Source organism: Dipodomys ordii, unplaced genomic scaffold (genome assembly GCF_000151885.1).
Source record: "Dipodomys ordii isolate 6190 unplaced genomic scaffold, Dord_2.0 Scaffold16, whole genome shotgun sequence".
Lineage (NCBI taxonomy): Eukaryota > Metazoa > Chordata > Mammalia > Rodentia > Heteromyidae > Dipodomys > Dipodomys ordii.
Genome location: NW_012267232.1, coordinates 5,835,658 through 5,855,925, shown reverse-complemented (window position 1 = coordinate 5,855,925; position 20,268 = coordinate 5,835,658). Strand labels below are relative to the sequence as shown.

The following is a 20,268-nucleotide window of genomic DNA, read 5'->3' as shown; positions in this document are numbered from 1 at the left end:
AGGAACCCTATTACACTGCTGGTGGGAATGTACACTTATACAACCACTTTGGAAAGCAGTCTGGAGGGTCCTTAGAAAGCTAAAGATTGACCTCCCTTACGACCCAGTCATACCACTTCTAGGCATCTACCCTGAACAACAGGAACCAGTATACAAGGATACATGCACCTCCATGTTTATTGTAGCACTGTTCACAATAGCTAGGAAATGGAAACAACCCAGATGCCCAACCACAGATGAATGGATCCAAAAATTGTGGTATCTATACACAATGGAATATTATGCAGCCATTAGAAATGACAAAATAATGGCATTTGCAGGGAAATGGATGGAGCTAGAAGAAATCATGTTGAGCGAGGTAAGCCTTGAGCAAAGAGACAAACGGTACATGGCCTCCCTGATAAGTGGATGTTAAATCCAAAATGTTAGGTGATACGACTTAAGAAACAAAGAACTCCCACTCATCTGGTTGAACCACTACTAAATATCCCCATGCTGCTGATCACATGTATGGTGTATATGTGTACACTGTTATATGTTATAGACCGTGATAGACAATTTGCTCCAGGCAAATTAGAATGAGCTTGTGACTTTAAATGAGCATCATTATTCCACAATACCATGAAATTTGGGAAATTATGTAACCACTTAATCACAATAAAAAAAAATAAAATAAAATGAACTTATAAAAAAAAAAGTAAACTGAATGATGGGAAAGTTCACTGGCAAATCATGGTACTTTTGACCTAAACATTTCCAGTTTTTTTTCCAAAGAGTAAAAAGCACTATCTACTTTGGCTTGAAAAAAAGGGCGGGGGGAACAAAACAAACCTAAATTACTCTCATAAGTGTCTTTTTTGTGTATAAAAATAATGTTCTACTGAAAATCATATGAACACAAACATCTGATAAATAAAAGCAATGGTAACTCATAATATGTGATAAAAAGTTACAACTATCAAAACCAGAATAGTATTGAACCTAGGAACTTGGGGTGTGGAGAGGGGAGAGGAATCACTAAGAATAGGACACAAAAGCCATGTTTAAACAGAAATTTAGTTATGACAATTAAGCTATTTCAAATCTGTCAATAAAAGATGTAATTTGTAGTAATGGTTTTGGGAAACTGTCTAGCTATTTGAAAAAGAATACACCTACATCTCTTTCAAACTCCTTAAAACAATTCTTTTTTACATTTTTTCCACTGTTATTATAAAGTTGATGTATAGTGGGTTACAGTTACATAAGTCAAATAAAAAATGCAGTTCTTTTTGAACAATGTCTCCCCTTCCCTTGCTCTCTCCCAGTTTTTCCCTCCCATCCCCATAAAATGATTCTTGATAGAGAAGCATTTAAACTTTGGAAGGAATTTCAACTGTAAGAAAATATAAATACTTATTTGAAAAATGGATAGGGAAGAATGATGGAAAAAGCATTTATTTATGTATTTATTTATTTACTTATTTGTCAGTCAGGGGCTTGACCTCAGGGCCTATGCTGTCCCTGAGCTCTTTTGTTCAAGGATGGTGCTCTACCACTTTGAGTCACACCACCACTTATGGTTTTCTAGTAGTTAACTGGAGATAAACAGTTTCAACAGACTTTCAAACTGCCCAGGCTGACTTTAAACCGTGACCCTCAGATCTCTGCTTCCTGAGTAGCTAGAATTACAGGTGTGAGCCACTGGGCACCTGGCTTAAATCCTGTATTTAAGATACAAGAAAATTGTTCAAAAATTGTCTTGACAGTTTTAATGCATACTAGGTTAAGGTTTGATGCCTAGCATCCCTTCCTCCTCTCCCTGCCTATCCCCACTCCCCCCACTCGGCCTCAAATACATACCAGGTTCCAACTTGATGATTTTTATCGCAGCTAACTCTCCTGTATGGACATTTCTGGCCTAAAAATATAAAAACAAGAATTTAAGTTAGTTAACTACATAAATATAACTTGGTATCATGTATTAATTACTTATCAACTTGTAACAAAATTTTAAATAAAATAAATATATTTACTTTCCTAGTGAAGGAAAAGAGACAAGCCACAAAATTATTTTTTTTAATTACCTTTAGTCCTACTACTTGTATTTAGGAGTAATTTATAAAGTAGTTTAAGGTTGATGAGCTGTTGATAAAATTTTTTGGCATAATTTCTACAAGTCCTTTCTTTATGCTTATTTTTTCAACAAAAATAGGAGGAACCTATAGCTGGATAGACGAGAGTTAAGCTCTTGTGTTCTATTGTACAATTGTAGTATCTATCTTTTAAAAAGCTCTAAATATGAATCTTCTTTTCTTTGTATCAGTCCTGGTGCTTGAACTTAGGGCCTGGGTGCTGTCCTTGAATGTTTTCTGTTTCTACTTGAGGCTAGCGCTGTTTCTACTTGAGCCACAATTCTACTTCTGGCTCTTTGATGGTTAATTGGGTATGAGTCTCAGGAACTTTGCTACACATGCTGGCTTTGAACATTGATTGTCAGTTCTCCGTCTCCTAAGTAGCTAGGATTACATGCATGAGCCACCAGCAGCAGCAGCAGGCTGAACTTTGTTTTAACCAAAAAATGACAAATGTTTGAGTAGATATGTTTACCCTAACTTAAACAGTAGATAACATATACAGTATCAAAATATCATGTTATTTCATAAATATTGTACATAAATATGTACAATTATCATTATCAATTAGAAGTCTGGGCATTGGTGGCTCACACCTGCAAACCTACTCAGAAGACTAAGATCTGAGGATTTGAGGTTCAAAGCTAATGTGGGCAGGAAAATCCATGAGACTCTTATCTCCAACGAAATGCCAAAAAGCCAGAAATGGTGCTGTGGCTCAAAGTAGTAGAACAGTAGCCTACTTAAGCACAAAATATTAGGGATAGTACTCAGGCCCTGAGTTCAAGCCCCAGGACTGGAACAAAATAAATGAATAAAAGAGTGTGGTGGTACAAGCTTGTAGTCCTAACCTCCTGAGATGGGCGCATCACTTGAGTTTGAAAACTGATATGTAAATCAACTTTGAGTTTAAGGCCAACAAATAAAATTTCCATACAGACAAAAAAAATCTCATAGTTTTTATTTGTATTATAAACCTAATCATAGGAAAATAATATCTAGCTGGGTGCTGGTAGCTCATACCTTTAATCTTAGCCATGATTCAATCTTAGCTCAGATCACAGGAGGCTATGATCTGAGAATCATGGCTTGAAGCCAGCCTTAGTAAAAAAAGTCTAAGACTCCAGTTTCAAGTAACCAGCAAAAAGCTGGGTTGGAGTTGCTCTAGTGGTTGAAGGCTACAAGGCTGAGCAAGAGCAAGAGCAAGGCCTTGAGTTCAAGCCCTATACCTGGCCAAAAAAAAAAAAAAGGAAAGAAAGAAAAATTAAATTATAAAGATCCAAAGATAAAAGTTAACCTTTCAGCATTTATACTTTTCCCATCCCTATCTTTCATATGCACGCATGAGACTGTATGTGAATGACAGATGGGGAGAAGGGGAAAGGAGAAAGAAGAGAGAGAGGGAGAGAGAGAGAGAAGGTTTTCAAGAAAAGAAAACATTCATTTTAATTCCTATTCCCATCCATAACTGGCCCTTTCCCACCAAGATCACATTTAGGGAAATTAGGAATAGAGATCAGCAGAGTTTCATATCATTCTATATTCTTTTCCATTCTTGCCCTTAATAACAACAACAAAAATTGCTTGGCTGAGCATTGGTGGCTTATGTCTATAATACAGAGTGCTAACAGTTTGTCAGTCTATTACAAAACTAAACATAGACCTGGTACCAGTGGTTCATACCTGTAATCCTAGCTACTAGGGAAGTTGAGATCAGAGGATCTCAGTGGAAACCAATCAAGGTAGACAAATCTGTAAGATTCTTATCTCCACCTCACCAGCAAAAAAACAGAAAAGGAGTTGTGGCTCAAGTGGAAGAGTGCCAGCCTTGAGCAAAAAAAAAAAAGTCAGAGCACAAGACCATGAGTTCAAGGCCCAGTAACAGCATAAAACAAAACAAAACAAAAAACTAACATTGTTTAACCATACGATTCAGCAATCATGTCTACACAAAAGTCTGCATACAAGTGCTAATAACAGTCTATGCATCACTGCCAAAACCTGGCATCCCTCAGTAAATGAACTGTTAGACAAAATATGGTACATCTGTATACTGTCATTCTTTCCACTGGAGGCATAGAATTCCATTATATATAGATATAGATATGTATGTGTGTGTATATATATATATATATATATATCACATTTTCTTGATCCATTCATCTACTGGGGGGCATCTGGGTTGGTTCCATATCTTAGCTATGGTAAATAATGCTGCGATAAACATAGTTGTGCTGCTAGCTTTAGTATGGCCTTTGTTTGTGATCACTTGGATTAATGCCCAGAAGTGCTGGGTCATAGGGGAGCTCTATGTAGAGTCTTTTGAGGAACCTCCATACTGCTTTCCAGAGTGGTTGAACAAGTTTACACTCCCACCAACAGTGCAGTAGGGTTCCCTTTCAGCCACATCCCCTCCAGTATCTGTTATTATTCCTGATTATAGCCATTCTCACTGGGGTGAGGTGGAATCTCAATCTTGTTTTGATTTGCATTTCTTTTACCTAATTAAGCCATTTTTATTTCAAGTTATACAGCTGCAATTGTGTGAACTGTGAGTCTTCTCACTGCTATAAAGTTTTTAATGTAACTAAAACTAGTTTATTTGAAGACAAGTCTACATAGCTTATGTGCATTTTCAACACAGGCATGTAAAATATAACTCAATGTGCAATACTTCATAGTAGCTGTGAAGGTGGAAGAGAACTTTACAACCAGTGCATTGGCAAATAAAGAGAATCATCTAAGAGCTGTGGCAGCCAAGATGGTCACCATGAAGAGAAATGAAAAATGTGTATTCCACTTTGCTTTTCTTCTTATTAGGGCCCTCAATCTACTCCCACTTAATTTCTTTATGTACATTTTTAGGATTACAAAACCTTTTATGATGCCAACTGAGGGTGCCATCAGTTTTACAACTCCCTTTTCTCCCAAAATATTATTTAGCATAATAATAGAAAACCCAGATGTCTCAATAGTTGCAAGCTATCTTTAGTTACCAAAAACTGTGTTTTAGGGTCAGAATTATGAATTTTCAGGTTTAAGAATTGTAATTACAGTACAAAAATAGCAACATAGCACCTCTAAAACAAAAAATGCAAAGCAGCTTTATCAGAACAGCTGTGCTTTACTGTTTCTTTATGCAGAAGGATTCATACAATACTTCAATTGATAGGAGCATACTGCTTAAAGTCACAAATCAAAGTATAGCTATCACTGCTGTTCAGGAGGCAACAGAGCAGTAGAAACTTTGCATATATTCCCTTTAAATGTGAAGGGTTTATTAAAGCATATAATGGTACATAAAAAATGCAAAGTAGCCCGTCCACAAAAGTAGTAAACAGTAAGTAATGTCCCAGGCTAGAAAACTTCTATTATTATTATTCTGCTAGGTACCAGTGGCTCCCGAGTTATCCTAACTACTTGGGAGATTAGCAACTACCAGTTTGGGCAGAAAAATGTTTAAGACCTTTTCAATAACAATCTGGATGCTATGGTGCAAGCTTATTATCCTAGCCACCCTCAGAGAGCCTAATATAGCTGGATCACAAGATAATCAGCAAAATATTGGGATAGAGAGAGGCTTGGCTTGGTGGAAAGGGTGCCTGCTGATTAGCAAGGGACAGGACTCAAGTTCAAACTCTACTACTGCAAAAAAACAAACAAAAAAACCCTAACCAAACAAAACCCTTCTATATTTGATGAGGGTACATTATTTCAATTGTTTCATTCAGATAGTAAATATTACTGAATACTGACAACATGCTAGGCACTGTTGTTGATATTGGGATGAAACAAAACAAGAGCTTTTATATTTATAGGTTCATTAAGAAGTAAACAGTTGTTTAGGTCTGCTGTGTCTCTGTTGAGTTTTTGCTGAGTTGAACTACCCAATGGGGAAAGTGGTGTGTTAAAGTCACCAACAATCAATGTCTTTGGATCTATGTGTGATTTTAGGGAAAGTAGTGGTGCTTTAGAATTGTTTGTTATATACTCCTGTAGGAGAGATCCTCTTATTAGTATGTAGTGTCCATCTGTATCTCTTCTCACTAATTTTAATTTGAAGTCTATTTTATCTGAAATTAAGATTGTTACTCCAGCCTGTTTATTTGCTTGGTAGATTTTATTACAGCCTTTCACTTTCACAGTATGTTTGTTTTTTTTGTGGGGAAGGTGTGTCTCTTGAAGACAGCAGATAGATGGATCCTGTTTTGTTGATCCAACTAGAGATTTTATATCATTCTATGTCATGATTGGAGAGTTAAGACCATTAATATTGAGAGTTAGGACTGAGAGATGTTTGAGAGTTCCTGTCATGTTATCTACCTTCTTTGGGGGCTGTTTCTCTGCCTTCATCATGTTCTAGTTGGTTCTTTATGTGTAGGAAATCTTTAAGTACCTTTTGTAGGGCTGGCTTCGTGGAGACATATTGTTTCAGTTTTTCTTTGCTGTGGAAGGTTTTTACTTTTCCCTCTGTTATAAAGGAGAGTTTAGCTGGCTACACTATTCTTGGTTGATAATTGTCTTCAAATACCCCTCAGTAGATGAGTGGATCAAAAAAATGTACATATACACAATGGAATTCTGTGCTTCCATCAGAAAGAACACTGCCCCATTTGTTAGGAAATGGAAAGACTTGGAAAAAAATCTTATTAATTGAAGTTATCCAGTCCCAAAGAAATTTAGGTCCCATAGTTTCCATTATTTGCAATAATTAGTATACATATAGGATAATCTTATCAGTTGAGCTAAAAAGCTCAAAAAACATGTACAAATGTCCATATAAGATGATGCTAAGTGAAATGAATTCCAGATACGGACACAAGAGTTATGTCTTTATTGTTATTGTTTTAAATGTACCACATGATTTTATTTTTTGTTGTTCTTATTTCCTTTGTATGTTCTTTCCCCTATGGCATATTCTCTGTTGTAAGCATACTAGATTTTGATATCCTGCACCTTGTATATACGTATGTCTAATCTGGGGAGGGGAAAGGGAATAACAAAACGCTGAAACAAGGACACAGGATGACCCATTGCAACAAGGATACCCACAGGACAGTATATTGGAAATGAACTTTACAACTTGAGCACCAGGGGAGAGGAGGAAAGGGGAGAGGGGAGGAGTGTAGGAGGTAGGGAGAGAAGGGATAGTGGGACAACAACAAGGAAGGGAAAGGGTAATAATGATCGACAAGTAATGTACAGCATCTTAACAATAAAAATAATAAAAAGAAGTAAGCAGTAAATACGCTACATACTATAATGTGAGACACGTTCTCAGAGATGATAAATAGAACATAGGAGGATCCTGAGCACAGTCAAAATGGTGGAGGAAAAGTTTCTGGAAAAAAGTAAATGGAAAATGAGACCAGCTTCACATGATTATGTGTGGCAGAACACTACAAAAGTATAAGTGGGGGAAAACCTGAGTAAATTAAAGAAGTAAAACTACATGCCATTAAAGGAACATTGAGTGTGAAGAGAAGGTAAAAGATAAGATTCCTTTGAAGCTGAGGACAGATTGTTATCACCCCTATTTTCTGTAGTTATTATATACTAACCTCTAAGACATCCTTGCTTATCCTTTTAAGACTTAACCCATGGCTCACAGTTTCCTCTCTGCACCTTCAGGCACCATTCACTGGGGCTTCAACATTCACATCTACTCTCTGACTTCTCAATCTTTTGGCCTATGAGATCTTTATTTTAAACACTTTCAGCTCACTTATTCTAGCTCTCTCATTTCAGCAATTCCTCCACCTCATCAATTAAGTGCCTTAATTTTGGTAGACTGGGTTATTTCCCATCTGACTTCCACACAGTTATTTATGCAAGTCTAGACAGGTGTTCCCTCTCCCACAGGAGTCTGTACTGCAAGGTTTCTCCCACTACCAAAGCAGGCAAATTCAGAGCCTCAAGTCAAAATCTGTACACATGATTTTTATCTCCAGTCACACTCAAACCTTCTGAGTAGTCTGTTAGGATACTCATTTGTCTCTGAAAAGACTTGCCCAGACTCTTTTCCAATACTTGGTTTATAAGATTAAAAGTTCCTCCAAAGGATTAGCTAGTGAGCTGATTATTTAGAGGTTTGCTTAAAAGCAAAGAAAAGGAAAGGTGGGCTTTAAGAGTAAGGAAGATGGGCTGGGAAGGTGGCTCAGCGGTAGAGTGCTTGCCTTGCATGCCTGAGGCCCTGGGTTCGATTCCTCAGCACCATATAAGCAAAAAGAAAAAAACCGGGAGTGGAGCTGTGGCTCAAGTGGTAGAGTGCTAGCCTTGAGCTGAAGAGCTGAGGGACAGCGCCCAGGCCCAGAGTTCAGGCCCCATGACTGAACCCCCCCCAAAAAAAAAGAGTAAGGAAGATATAGCCAGACATCTGTAATTCTAGCCACTCACAAGGTGGAGATCAAGAGGTTTGAGGTCACCCTAAGTAAAAAGTTTGAGATGTCCTGTCTCAACCAATAGCTGAGTGTGCAGGAGGCTGAGATTTGGAAAATCAAGGTTTTTAGGCCAGCAAAGACAAAAACATCTCAACAGAAAAAAACTGGGTATAATGGGGCATACTTATTATTCCACATAGCGTAGAAAAGACAGATAAGACCACTGTGGTCCAGGCCAGTCTGGGCAAAAAGTAAGACTCAAAAATAAGCAGAGAACAAAGGACTGGAAGACATGGAACAAGAAACAGAGCACTTGCCTAGCAACCAGGAGCCCTGAGTTCAAACCTCAGTACTGTCCTTTCCTCCTTAGGGGGAAAAAAAATAGAGATGTGAATTTTCTGTCATAGCTGATAGGTACAATTTTCTAAAGAATAATTTTCAGAACTCACTAAAACTTTTAAAACAACTTAGAAAGTTTAATGCCAGAAATATTTTAAATAATTAAATATTTATGAAAATCTGTTTGGTAATCACAAACTTATTTATAGTATAGAAATACATAATGAGTAAAAACTAAGTATGTTGGCATGTGCCTATAATCCCAACACTAGGGAAGCTGACAAAGGATGATCATGAGTTTGAGGATTGTTTCAAAAATAGACCAGCCGGGCGCTGGTGGCTCACGCCTGTAATCCTAGCTACTCAGGAGGCTGAGATCTGAGGATTGAGGTTCAAAGCCAGCCCGGGCAGGAGAGACCGTGAGACTCCTATCTCCAATAAACCACCAGAAAACCGGAAGTGGCGCTGTAGCTCAAGTGGCAGAGCGCTCACCTTGAGCTGAAGAGCTGAGGGACAGCGCCCAGGCTCAGAGTTCTAGCCCCACGACCGCCAAAAAATAAAAAAGACCAAAACCCCCCCCAAAAAACCTGCTATGCAATTATATAAGGAAATAATACACAAATAGTGAATATGTATATTTACTGAAAGATACAATATATTATTTAAGAATTGCATTGTCAACAGAATGGTGAGACAAAGGTCAAGAGAGGAACCAATGCAACAGCAATATGTACAAGACAGTATGTTGGAAATGATCTGTACAACTTGTGGGGGATGGGGTGGGAGGAAGGAAAATATTTAAAAATAAAAGTCATAAAATAAGGAAAGGTAGACATGAGAAGGTGAGTCCCACTCATGAATCTGTGCTACTGCAGAACGAAAACTAGGCAATTTTCTGGAGAAATAACCAATAAGGAACCTAGGCATCTCTCCCACATACTGCAATTATGAGCTAAAAAAGCTCAAAGGATAACAGTTGATAAAAAAAAATTAACTCACAAAATTTAAAATAATATTAAATTGTGCTTGTAGATTATTTGATTTTGATGAGAGGAGGGAATAAAAGGGGAGAAGGCATAAGGCACTTAAAGTAGGGGTTCATGAGTATGCGAAGTAATACAGTGGGGTTCATAAGACACAGCTGAAAGTCAAAATCCTGCTCAGGCAGTCCTGTTTTCCTTAGAGGCAAACACAACTAGTTAGAACTGCAGAAGGGAAATGATTCTGTTGTCCTGAAATCATTTGTATTTTGTTTAATTTATAATAGCAATACAGAATCTAGTCTATATGTAGCAGTTAATCTAACTAACAGTAATCGTATATCCAAAATTTCAACAGAATTCATAAAATCTTCAACCTCTAAGCAGAGGGGTGATGCTGCCAGACCCCATCTGACCATAATTTGCATAAAGTTTACAATGTGCTAAGGACTACATGAAGGGCTATTTAAGTGTTAAATAATGAAAAATGTAATCCCAAGGCATCATGGTCCAGATGATGGAAAAAGCAGAAGCTGTGACAGCAGGCAATCTGGATCCAAGTCCTTGTAGTACCACCTACTAACAGTAAGATCTAGGGCAACACCAAGTTTCTTCTTGAGTAAAATTAGGATGATCATACATCTGCTCCACCTACTTCATAAACTTACTGTGAGAAACAAATAATATACTGCTTATGAGAAGGTTATGCAAACATTACTCACTCTTAGTCATTTTAATCTGATTTTATTTTTATAAAAATGTTGGAAGGTTGGAGCCAGTATGACTCATGGGCCCAAACACCTACAAGGATAGACATGGCCATCCGCCGTCTTTCTACATCATTTCAAAATCTCAAGACCTTGTTAGGCCTAAATTTATCTTGCCCTTTTTAGAGTTTCATCTCTAACTTAACTAGTACATAACTGGAAAGTGAAAGCCTTCTAATAATATTCTAACATACACAAATACTCAAAATAGTCCAACACTGCCAAGTAAAGTGTCTACTTCAATTTATGTGATCTTGGACTACATTCTCAAATTGACAACCAAGTTCTGAAAACACAAGTGTCACTTGTTAACAGGTTTCGTGTTTCTCTTCTGCGTTCTTGGTCTAGAAGCACAATTTAAATTTTAGAAGTGAAACTTCTAAATGTTTAAAGCAAAACTGAAAAAAAATCAAAGCCCATCTACATTCTATTCTTTTACCTTCATTAAACCACTGGAAGTGATGATAAAAGTGAAAATGCTGCACCTAGGTTATCAAAGGAATAGAGTAATAAGTCCAAGGTTACAGCTGGGCCCATAAGGCAGTTTTGTAGCTAAAATCTGCATATTTACACGACTGAGAACACTATTTTATGTTTATCTCAAAGTACTTTAAATCTGTTATCTATTGTTTTCATTTTTACAATATTTCTATAAAAGTAGCAAGTAGTTGTAAAATAATTTGCTCCTAACTATGGTCCAGAACTTCACATACACTACCAGAACCAGGTTCTCTTTTTAGACAGAAAGTAAGCTTACTTCTGAATTGTAAAAAAGGTACTAAGGTGTTAGCCAGATGACTTATAAACAGTAAGTAGATGTAATAGTAATGGTCATCTTAATTAAATGTTTTATTTTCATATTAATCTCATATGACATTGAAATAATCTCTAGCTTTCAGAAAGACAGTCAGTGGCTTTACAAATGTAATTTAGAACTTCTTGAGACTCTTATCTCCAATTAATCAGCAAGAAGCTAAAAGTGGAGGTGTAGCTCAAGTGACAGAGCTTCAAGTTTGAGGGAAAGAGTTAGGGATAATGCTTTCATCCTGAGTTCAAGCTCCAGCACTGGCACTAAACGAATGAATGAATGAATAAAAAATAAAGATTATATGATGCTGCAGGAGAGACAGAAGAAATAGCTACGTAACATTTGCTCACAAAGCTATACTTTAAAGAAAGACAGTACTAGATACAGTGGCTCATGCCTATAATTACTTAGAAGGTGGAGACTGGGAAGATCATGGTTTAAGGCCAGCTTGGACAAAAAGACTCCATCTCAACCAATAAAAAGCTAGGTGAAGGGCTGGGAAGGTAGCTCAGTAGTACAGGGCTTGCCTTCCATGCATGAGGCCCTGGGTTCGAGTGGCTCAAGTGGTAGAGCACTAGCCTTGAGCTGAAGAGCTGAGGGACAGTTCCCAGGCCCAGAGTTTAGGCCCCACAACTGACAAAAAAAAAAAAAAAGGCTAGGTGAAGTATTAGGGGCTACTTTATAGGCTGTGCATTTTCCGATTATGTATGAAATATAAATAAGATTGCAATGCAGGCCAGTCTGGGCAAAATGGGAAACTTTCTTTCAAAATGAGAAACTTTCTTTCAAAATTAACTAAAGCAAAAAAAGTCTGAAGGTATCACTCAAGTGGACTCAAGTGGTAGAAAGTGCCTCTGAATTTAACCCTCACTAGCACCAAAAACAAAGAAAAAAATGGCATAGGACTCTCAGGAATCTATATGCAACTGAGAAAGTTAATAAAAACTACAATACCCAGATGGCTCAAGTGGTAGAGCACCTGCTTAACAAGCAGGAGATCTTGAGTTCAAATCCCAGTACTGCCATTAAAAAACAAACTTCATCAGCTGAGTGAGTGCTAGTGGTTCATGCCTATTATCATAGCTAATTGGGAGTCTAATATAGGGAGAGTTGAGGTGCCAAGCTAATCCAACTAAAAAAGTTCATGAGAACCCTAAGCATGTGCCTGTAATTCTAGCTTTGTAGGTGGTATAAACAGGCAGATTATAGTCCTATAGTCCAGGAACATGACTGGGCAGAAAGTAGAACTCTATCTCAAACATAACTAGGGCAAAAAGGGCTACAGCCATGGCTCAGTGGTAGAGTATCCATTTAGTAAAGCATGAGGACCTCAGTTCAAGCCCTAGTATAAAAAAAAAAAAGCCCCACCAAAGTAGGAAAGGGTAACAAGTTTGGCAAGAAATGTACTTATTACCTTACTTATGAAACTATAACCCCTCTGTCACCTTGACAATAAAAAAAGAAACAACCAAAAACAAAACCAATGACCTGGAGTTCTCCACCAAAGAGACATAATAATAGCAATACTTCTGTCTTAAATGCCTGCCACTAAGGTCACAATTTCGCTGTTGAATCAGGCGCAGGTGATTCAACAAGATAGAAATATTAAACATTTCTTCTGATTATTCATATATCTACTTGGCTTAACTCCTTTATCTTTTGGCTTATCATGAACATCCTTATGAAGTCCCCCGCTGCCTCCCCAACTCCATCCAGGAATTCCTAATTCTGCCTCTAACCTATTTAAAAATTTCCACTTATCAAAATTTTCTGAACTTCAAAAGTGTGTGTGTATTTATAATTTAACAAGTCCAGTGCTTAGTCCCAGACTCACTTTTCTATTCCAACTTTATCACATATGAAACTTTTTCTTCTTTCTTCATCATTAATCTCTAATATATGGCTTATCTGTTATATTCATTGTCCCCTCTGTCCCCCAAATGTTAGTTCTTTGATGGCAGTAATCTGTTCACTTTGTTCACATAATGTATTGAGGCCAGCGCCTGTCACTGAGAAACCCTTTATGAATATAAGCTAGATGTCAAATACAAATCTCTTTACATCAGTTTCTTCATCAGTCCCCATTCAGTGCCTCACCCGAACCATGCATATGTAGAAAATGGGCTGAGAACTAATGAAGGAGGCTCAACTTTAGAGAGAGGGGAACATTATACATTTGTTTCCTACAGTTGTTCCTAGTAATATCCTACATTTTTGCCTTTTACCTTCCTTCCAAATTCTTCCTAAATTTTTTTTCTTGATTTTGTGTGTGTGTGTGTGTGTGTGTGTGTGTGTGTGTGTGTGTGTGAAGTTCCTTTTCTAAACACAGCACTCCTCTTAGTCACTTGGAATGATAACTGAATGCTGTAATCATCCAGTCTCACTGAAAGGAAAAAAACAGAAACATGAGAAGAAACATTCTTCCCTGCCTCATTTCTTTCTCCTGAATAGCTAAGCTGCTTCAAGGAACAGTCTACATTTGCTCTACTTTCTCATTTACTACTCACAACTGAATTAATAAACACGTTCTACTCCTGGACTTTCATGATCACTATGTTGCTTATTCCTTTTAGATATAGGTACTGAGCACTCTCGCTGATTTGAGTGACTTAAAAGTTCTCTTTCTTGGGCTGGGAAGGTAGTTCAGTGGTAGAGTGCTTGCCTTGCATGCCTGAGGCCCTGGGTTCGATTCCTCAGCACCACATAAGCAAAAAGAAAAAAAACCGGAAGTGGTGCTGTGGCTCAAGTGGTAGAGTGCTAGCCTTGAGCTGAAGAGCTGAAGGACAGCACCCAGGCCCAGAGTTCAGGCCCCACGACCGGACCACAAAAAAAAAAAAAAAGTTCTCTTTCTTATACAGTTTGAATCTAGCAGAAGGAGGTTACTATGCAAAAACAGTAAGTGATAAATGCTGAATATTATAATAAGAAATGTACCAAGAACCATGAAAACATATAGCAGATATGGCCTACTCCATGGGACAATAAAAATGCCTCTCTAAAAACTCAATGTTTAAACAGAAACTCAGAGGATGGAAATAGTACCTGTAAAAAACTGAAAGACAGAAAGGAAGAGAGTTCATATCAAGAAATGGAAGTAGTTCAGTATGGCTAGTGTTGGGATGGGCATAGCCTTACAAGGCATGAGATTCTAAGGCTTCATTCTATAGGGGGAAAACAGGACACAGACCAGGTTTATATGTTCTGAAAGATTAATCCATACTCCTCAATCAGAGCATATAGGAACAAGAAGAAAGATAGGACAGGATAGAGAGGTTTGAGCATTTTGGATTCTCTTTTTCTTCTCAGATACATTTAGTATATCATTTTCATCTACTATTCCTCTAAAACTATAGCCTTTTCTTAGCTCTTCTGAAACAATCCCCTGAATATCTTCATCTATATTTTACAAGTCCCATTCCATTGAAGTGGTGATGGCGCCTAACTCCCAGTCCAAAGCTCTCAGGGACAGATCTACCTGTCCTCTAAACAGCAATCACAATCGAAGCTTAACATTATCTAGGTCTATTGATAGCACAAATGCAGTCACTTAAGCCAGAAATTCTAAATAACATCACTACCTGTCTATCTCCCACAAATAACCAGGTGTTACTATTTTCTAAATATGCTTGAAACCCATGCCTTCTTTTATCTCCTTTACTACTGACAAAACTGAGGTTTACATAAACTCTTCTCTAGATTATCCAGTAACTGTCTTCAATTTTCTAGTCACTTTGTCCATTCTCTATTCAAAGCAAACTTTCCTCAAGTGTTTCTTCAATCTACACACACAAAAAAAGTCCATATTCCTTAATGGAAGATACAAAGTCCATTATCTGGTCCTTTCCTGTCAGAAAATCTCATCTATGTTCTCTATGCATGACATCCCCACCAGGCTCGGTCACATGTATCCTGGAATGCAGATAAATATCCCTCAGAACTCATCATAGCCTCTCTAGCCTCCAGGGGCTTTCACACACACTACTCACAGTCTGGAATACTTTTTTCCATCTTGTCCACCCAGTAACCAACTCACATTTTTTCTTTGGCAATACTGGAATTTGAACTCAGCCAACTTGCATTTTTAATAATCTACTTAACCCCCTTCTCCTCTACTAATCTTTCTGCTCTACTCTTTTCTTCTTCCTTCCCTTATCCCTAATAAAGATAGGCTGACCATTTCTTTTACTATAGCACTTCCCAAATTATGATTGTTTACATGGTTTATCTCCCAACTAAATTATATGTTCTTGTTGATAGTATACTTTCTCTTTCTCATGACTGTGACTCCATACCCAGCACTCAATAAATATTTCTTAAATGAATGGTGTTACAGATGTGTTGTGCTGTATTCAGCTTTGTTACTTTACAAAGGGATCCTAAAGCCATTCCAGAATTGTGACTGTTGGACTGGGAGAGAGAAAGGAGGACACATATAAAGGAAGGATTCATTACAGCCCACCCAGCTCACTTAGCATCTACGCCAAAAATCTATGACAAAGATTTCTACACAAACTGCCATTTTATAATAACAAAAAAATCTTTAAAATTGGAAATAACAAATATTTGACACTTAGATTTGTCAAATTAAACAAGTAAATTAAGTAAAGATTCATTCACTGAAACCTTTAAAAATAGAATTTTTAGAAAGAATTGAATGTCTAGAAAAAAATGGCCATTCCATTCAAGCAGAAAAGGTCCTATCTCATAATTACCTTTAATAAATTAAACATGAGAGCCATTTTGGAAACATTGGATTTGAAACAGAAGAACAGCCTGAAATACAATATATCAAATTCTTAAGGATTTCTGGGCAATTTTCTACCAGTAATGTCATTCAACATATACTTTTTAAGCAATTATTGGTTGCTGTAATACAGTGCTGCACAAGAGACATTCTTGTCCTCCTGGAATGAAGCATGTCATGCTTGCACAATCAATCAGAAAAAGCAGTAAAAGTTTAAAAACATATACCAGGTTGTCCACTGCCATAAACAGTTAAAAAAAATTCTTAGAACTTCTCTACAATTTAGGCTGGAAATAACTTCTGATATAAAAATGGATAAAGGTTGCCCAAATGTCTTATGCTATTGATTATGAACTATTATTATGATGCTGGAGACAGAGTTTTCCCTTCTTGTTAGCAGATTTTAAATTTTACATTAATTATAAATAAAATTTGCTCCGATGAAATTTAGTCATTTATCCATCATCTACTACTCCTTTTCCCTTTTATGCTTCTTTCCCTTTGCTATTTCTGCTCTGCCCTAGATGGTTTAGTCTTTTCTCCTACAAGAATTCTCATACTTCTCTTTTTTCAACCAAGGAATAGTCACGTTAAGATTGAATTTACCTTTCCTGGGGACTCTCAGGGAAGACAGGAACTTTGGAGAGGAGCTTTAGTTTTTACAAGTATAATAGAAATTCACAAGAATCTGAAGACTACCGTCTTGCTTTGTAATATATATCAGGTGTTAAAAGAAAAAACCTCAATGATATGTAGTATAATCTCATTATTCTTCACTGCAATTATAGCACTAGGTTTATATTGTGGATTAAAAATACCTTTAAAACTTCCTAGGATTTCCAGCTTATTAGGATCATACACTCATACAATTACTTCAATTGTCTAGACCTTAAAAAATTCAGCACAGTCTGAAAGTTTTATGATTTCAGGCACATTAAGGAGTAAGTATAAATTGACAAAATTCCAGAAGACCTAGATTGATAATGAAAATGCTATAGGTTTTCAGAAATTTTTTCCAAAGGAGTGCAAATTATTGAAATTTATAATAAAAAATACATATGTAGCTGGGTACAGTGGCTTATGCCTGTAATCTTAGTTACTCAGGAACTGGAGATCGGGAGGATCACAGTTTGAGGCCAGCCAAGGCCTCCCTCACATCATCTCACAAAGCCAGGTGTGGTAGTGAGCACTTGTAATTTTAGCTATTCAGTAGGCATAGGTGGGAATATCAAAGTTTGAGGCTAGCCTAGGAAAAACGTTCAAGATTCTACCTGAAGATTAAAGCAAAAAGGGCTGTTAGTATGGCTCAAGTGGCAAGCGGAGAGCCCTGAGCTTCAAATCCTAGTTCCACAGCCAAAAAAACAAAAGAAGGAAAGAAAAACTTACACACAGACAAACCACTATATTTGCAAGGTATCACAAAAGGCATCACAGGAATAAAGTATTAAATGTTAATTTAACTGCTGTGAAGTCAAAAGTTGATGCCCACAGAACTGAATTGCTCACAGTCAAAACTTTTTAGAAAGCACTTACTTTATGCCAGGTATAATTCTAGGTGCTGTTAGAGATAGAGCAGTGAGCAAAGACAAAAATCCCTGTCCCCATGAGGTACAGTAAATGGACCAAGATAAATAAGTAAAACATTATGTTAATCTAACTAAGGAAGAATAAGTAAAACATTATGTTAGATGGCAATAAATACAAAGGAAAAAAGTAGGGGAAAGTGATGGAAAGGTGTAAGAGGAGGAAGAAAACAAGACATACTGCTGTTTGGGAAAAGGTTCTGAGTACAGGAAACAGCAAGAACAAAGGCTTCAAAGTGGGAAGCTGCTTACTATGTTCAATGAATAGCACGCTTGTCAGGGTATGGGATAAGAGTGAGGGGCTACGATTTGCTGGAGAATTTGAATAAGACTTTCAAAGAAATGATAGCAACAGGTGGAATTAAGAGGGGGAGGTGGTCCCAAATAATTAGTACAAAAGAAACCAAAAGACTATGAAGCCTGAATGTCTTAAATGTACTTAGGAAGCAGAGTACAATGATTATACACATAAGTAGGTGTGCATGATCCCAAAGGTAGGGAGTTTTGGAAGGGGGTAAAAGTGGGTGTGAGAAGAATTTAGTTTTTTATTTTTTATTATTTTAAAGCTGAGGCCCAAACTCAGGGCCTTACAACTGCTAGGCAAGTGCTCTTTCATTGAGCTAAATCCCCAACCTAGTCTGCTGAAGAGGTATACAAAGTAGGGAGGCACTTCTTTCCTTGGCAACAAAAAAAATCCCACTTAGATAATTGCTTTGTCATATCTAAAGAAAAGAGGTGGAGATACTGGGATCTTTCTAGAAGGGGGGAAAAAAAAACCTCTCTTTAAACTGTCCTGTAGTGCGGGAGAAAAAACAAAATTAGCAAGACCTGGAATTTAGACCACTGTATAATTTACATGAATGGAACTAGAGTGGTGGAATACATAATGAATCATAAGACAAAGATGACTAAAAATGGGACTGAGAAGGCAAACAGGAATTTTAATTTTTTTGAGAAGCATTCCACAAAATGGCTAATCCATGATTAAACAATGAAGACCTAACTACTTCTGATTTACATAAAGAATAAGACTCTTATAATTATGCATTTTGAGTTCAACAGTAAAAGCTAAGCCCTTACTCACAAGTCTACATCCCAGCATCTACAACAAATGTGCCTAGTGTAAAATTCAAGGAATAAAAAGCCTATCTGTTAGAGTTCACTCAAAATCGAACAGTGCTCAAGCTGTCCTAATAACTTGAATAGTTACTATATTTAATAGGAAGGAAATTAAACAAAAGCAAATTAAGTGGAAGAAAGGATGTTCTCTTTTCATATTACCACCTGTGCCAAACTACAAGCAACCCGAGTTTACGGGTTAATTACTCATTTGACACAAGACGATTTCTAAAGATCCAAAACAGAAAGCTTTTACAACAAAAGCCAAGAAATCTCCCCTCGGCTACCACTCATGGGAGTTGCATTAATGTTCCCTTTTGGAATAAAGAACAAAAGGCATCAGGGCAACCTCAAGCCATCATCTTTTTTTCTTGACCCCCTCAAAAACTCAAGCTGATTTAGGACATCAGCTTGCTTTTCTACAATGTTTTCTTGAGTCCTAAATTACAACTAACTGATCTTCATCACTTACTTACACAGAAACTCAATCTCAAAAAGGAAAAAAAAAAAAAAAAAGGAAGCTGCTCTTATCCACACCCGTACGCAGGACGTCATAAATCTCAGAGGGAAATGGCTTAAGAAGGGAAAAAACCCTCGCAATCTGGTCTTCTATATTTCTAATCATCAACCAGACACAAACGAAACAAGTCGTGCCGGGCAACGCATCTTCCTAAGGGCAATGATGTCCGCACACAACGTTGAAGTTTGATTCAATAAAGTGAAGCGACTCCGTTTCCTGGGGCTCGTTTTGAACACTCCAACTCCCCCCATGCGAACACGACGGAGAGATTGATTTTTCTTGTAATGCAAATGTCCGTCAAGCTGCTGCTTTCTTCTGGGTTGCCTTCCACGAGGCATTTTTCCATGCAAGACACACACACACACACACACACACACACACACACACACACACACACACACACACACACACACACACACGTACCACGATGGTCTGCAACACTGTGTTTAGTTCTGCTCTCCGGGAGCCGAGGGTGCTTGACACCGAGTCACCGGGAGTCGGTCGCCCGGGCCCGCTTCCTCCAAGATGGAACAACCCCACCAAGCCCGGTCCCGCTCGGGTCCCCACCCCGGCCCGCCTCACCTTGTACACGTCGCCGTAAGTGCCGCTGCCGACCCTCTGCACCAGCTCGTAGTCCTGCTGCGGGTTCCGCCTCAGGATGTCCGCGGCAGGCCGCAGCGGGGCCTCCATCTTCGCTCCGGGCCCGGCCCCCCGCCGGTTCAGCCCACAGCGCCCCGATTCCCGCTCAACCACAGCGAACGGCGCCGCTTCCCAACATGGAGCCTCGGCCCTCCGCACCGCCTGCAACCGGGTTACAAGCAAAGGCCGGCAGTCAGTCGGCGGCAGCGCGGGCTCTACTCCCAGCGGGAAAGGGATGGCGGCGGCCGCGGTGGTGGTGGCGGCGGCCGCAGCCT

General features: G+C 38.1%; 1 protein-coding gene across 4 annotated transcripts in view; it reads right to left on the bottom strand.

Annotated features, from left to right (window-relative positions):
* Map4k5 (mitogen-activated protein kinase kinase kinase kinase 5) overlaps positions 1 to 20,268 on the bottom strand; it is a 101,641-nt gene that overhangs the window by 81,091 nt on the left and 282 nt on the right. For 2 of the 4 annotated variants that reach the window (XM_013012312.1, XM_013012310.1), the window contains exons 2-3: positions 19,937 to 20,155; positions 1,843 to 1,900 (exon numbers count right to left, since the gene is read on the bottom strand). In XM_013012312.1, the coding sequence (XP_012867766.1) occupies positions 1,843 to 1,900; positions 19,937 to 20,044 (166 nt within the window). In that variant the 5' untranslated portion in view covers positions 20,045 to 20,155. Of the gene's footprint in view, positions 1 to 1,842; positions 1,901 to 19,936; positions 20,255 to 20,268 lie in introns of those variants that run through there. The other 2 variants (XM_013012311.1, XM_013012313.1) reach the window with 1 other exon arrangement.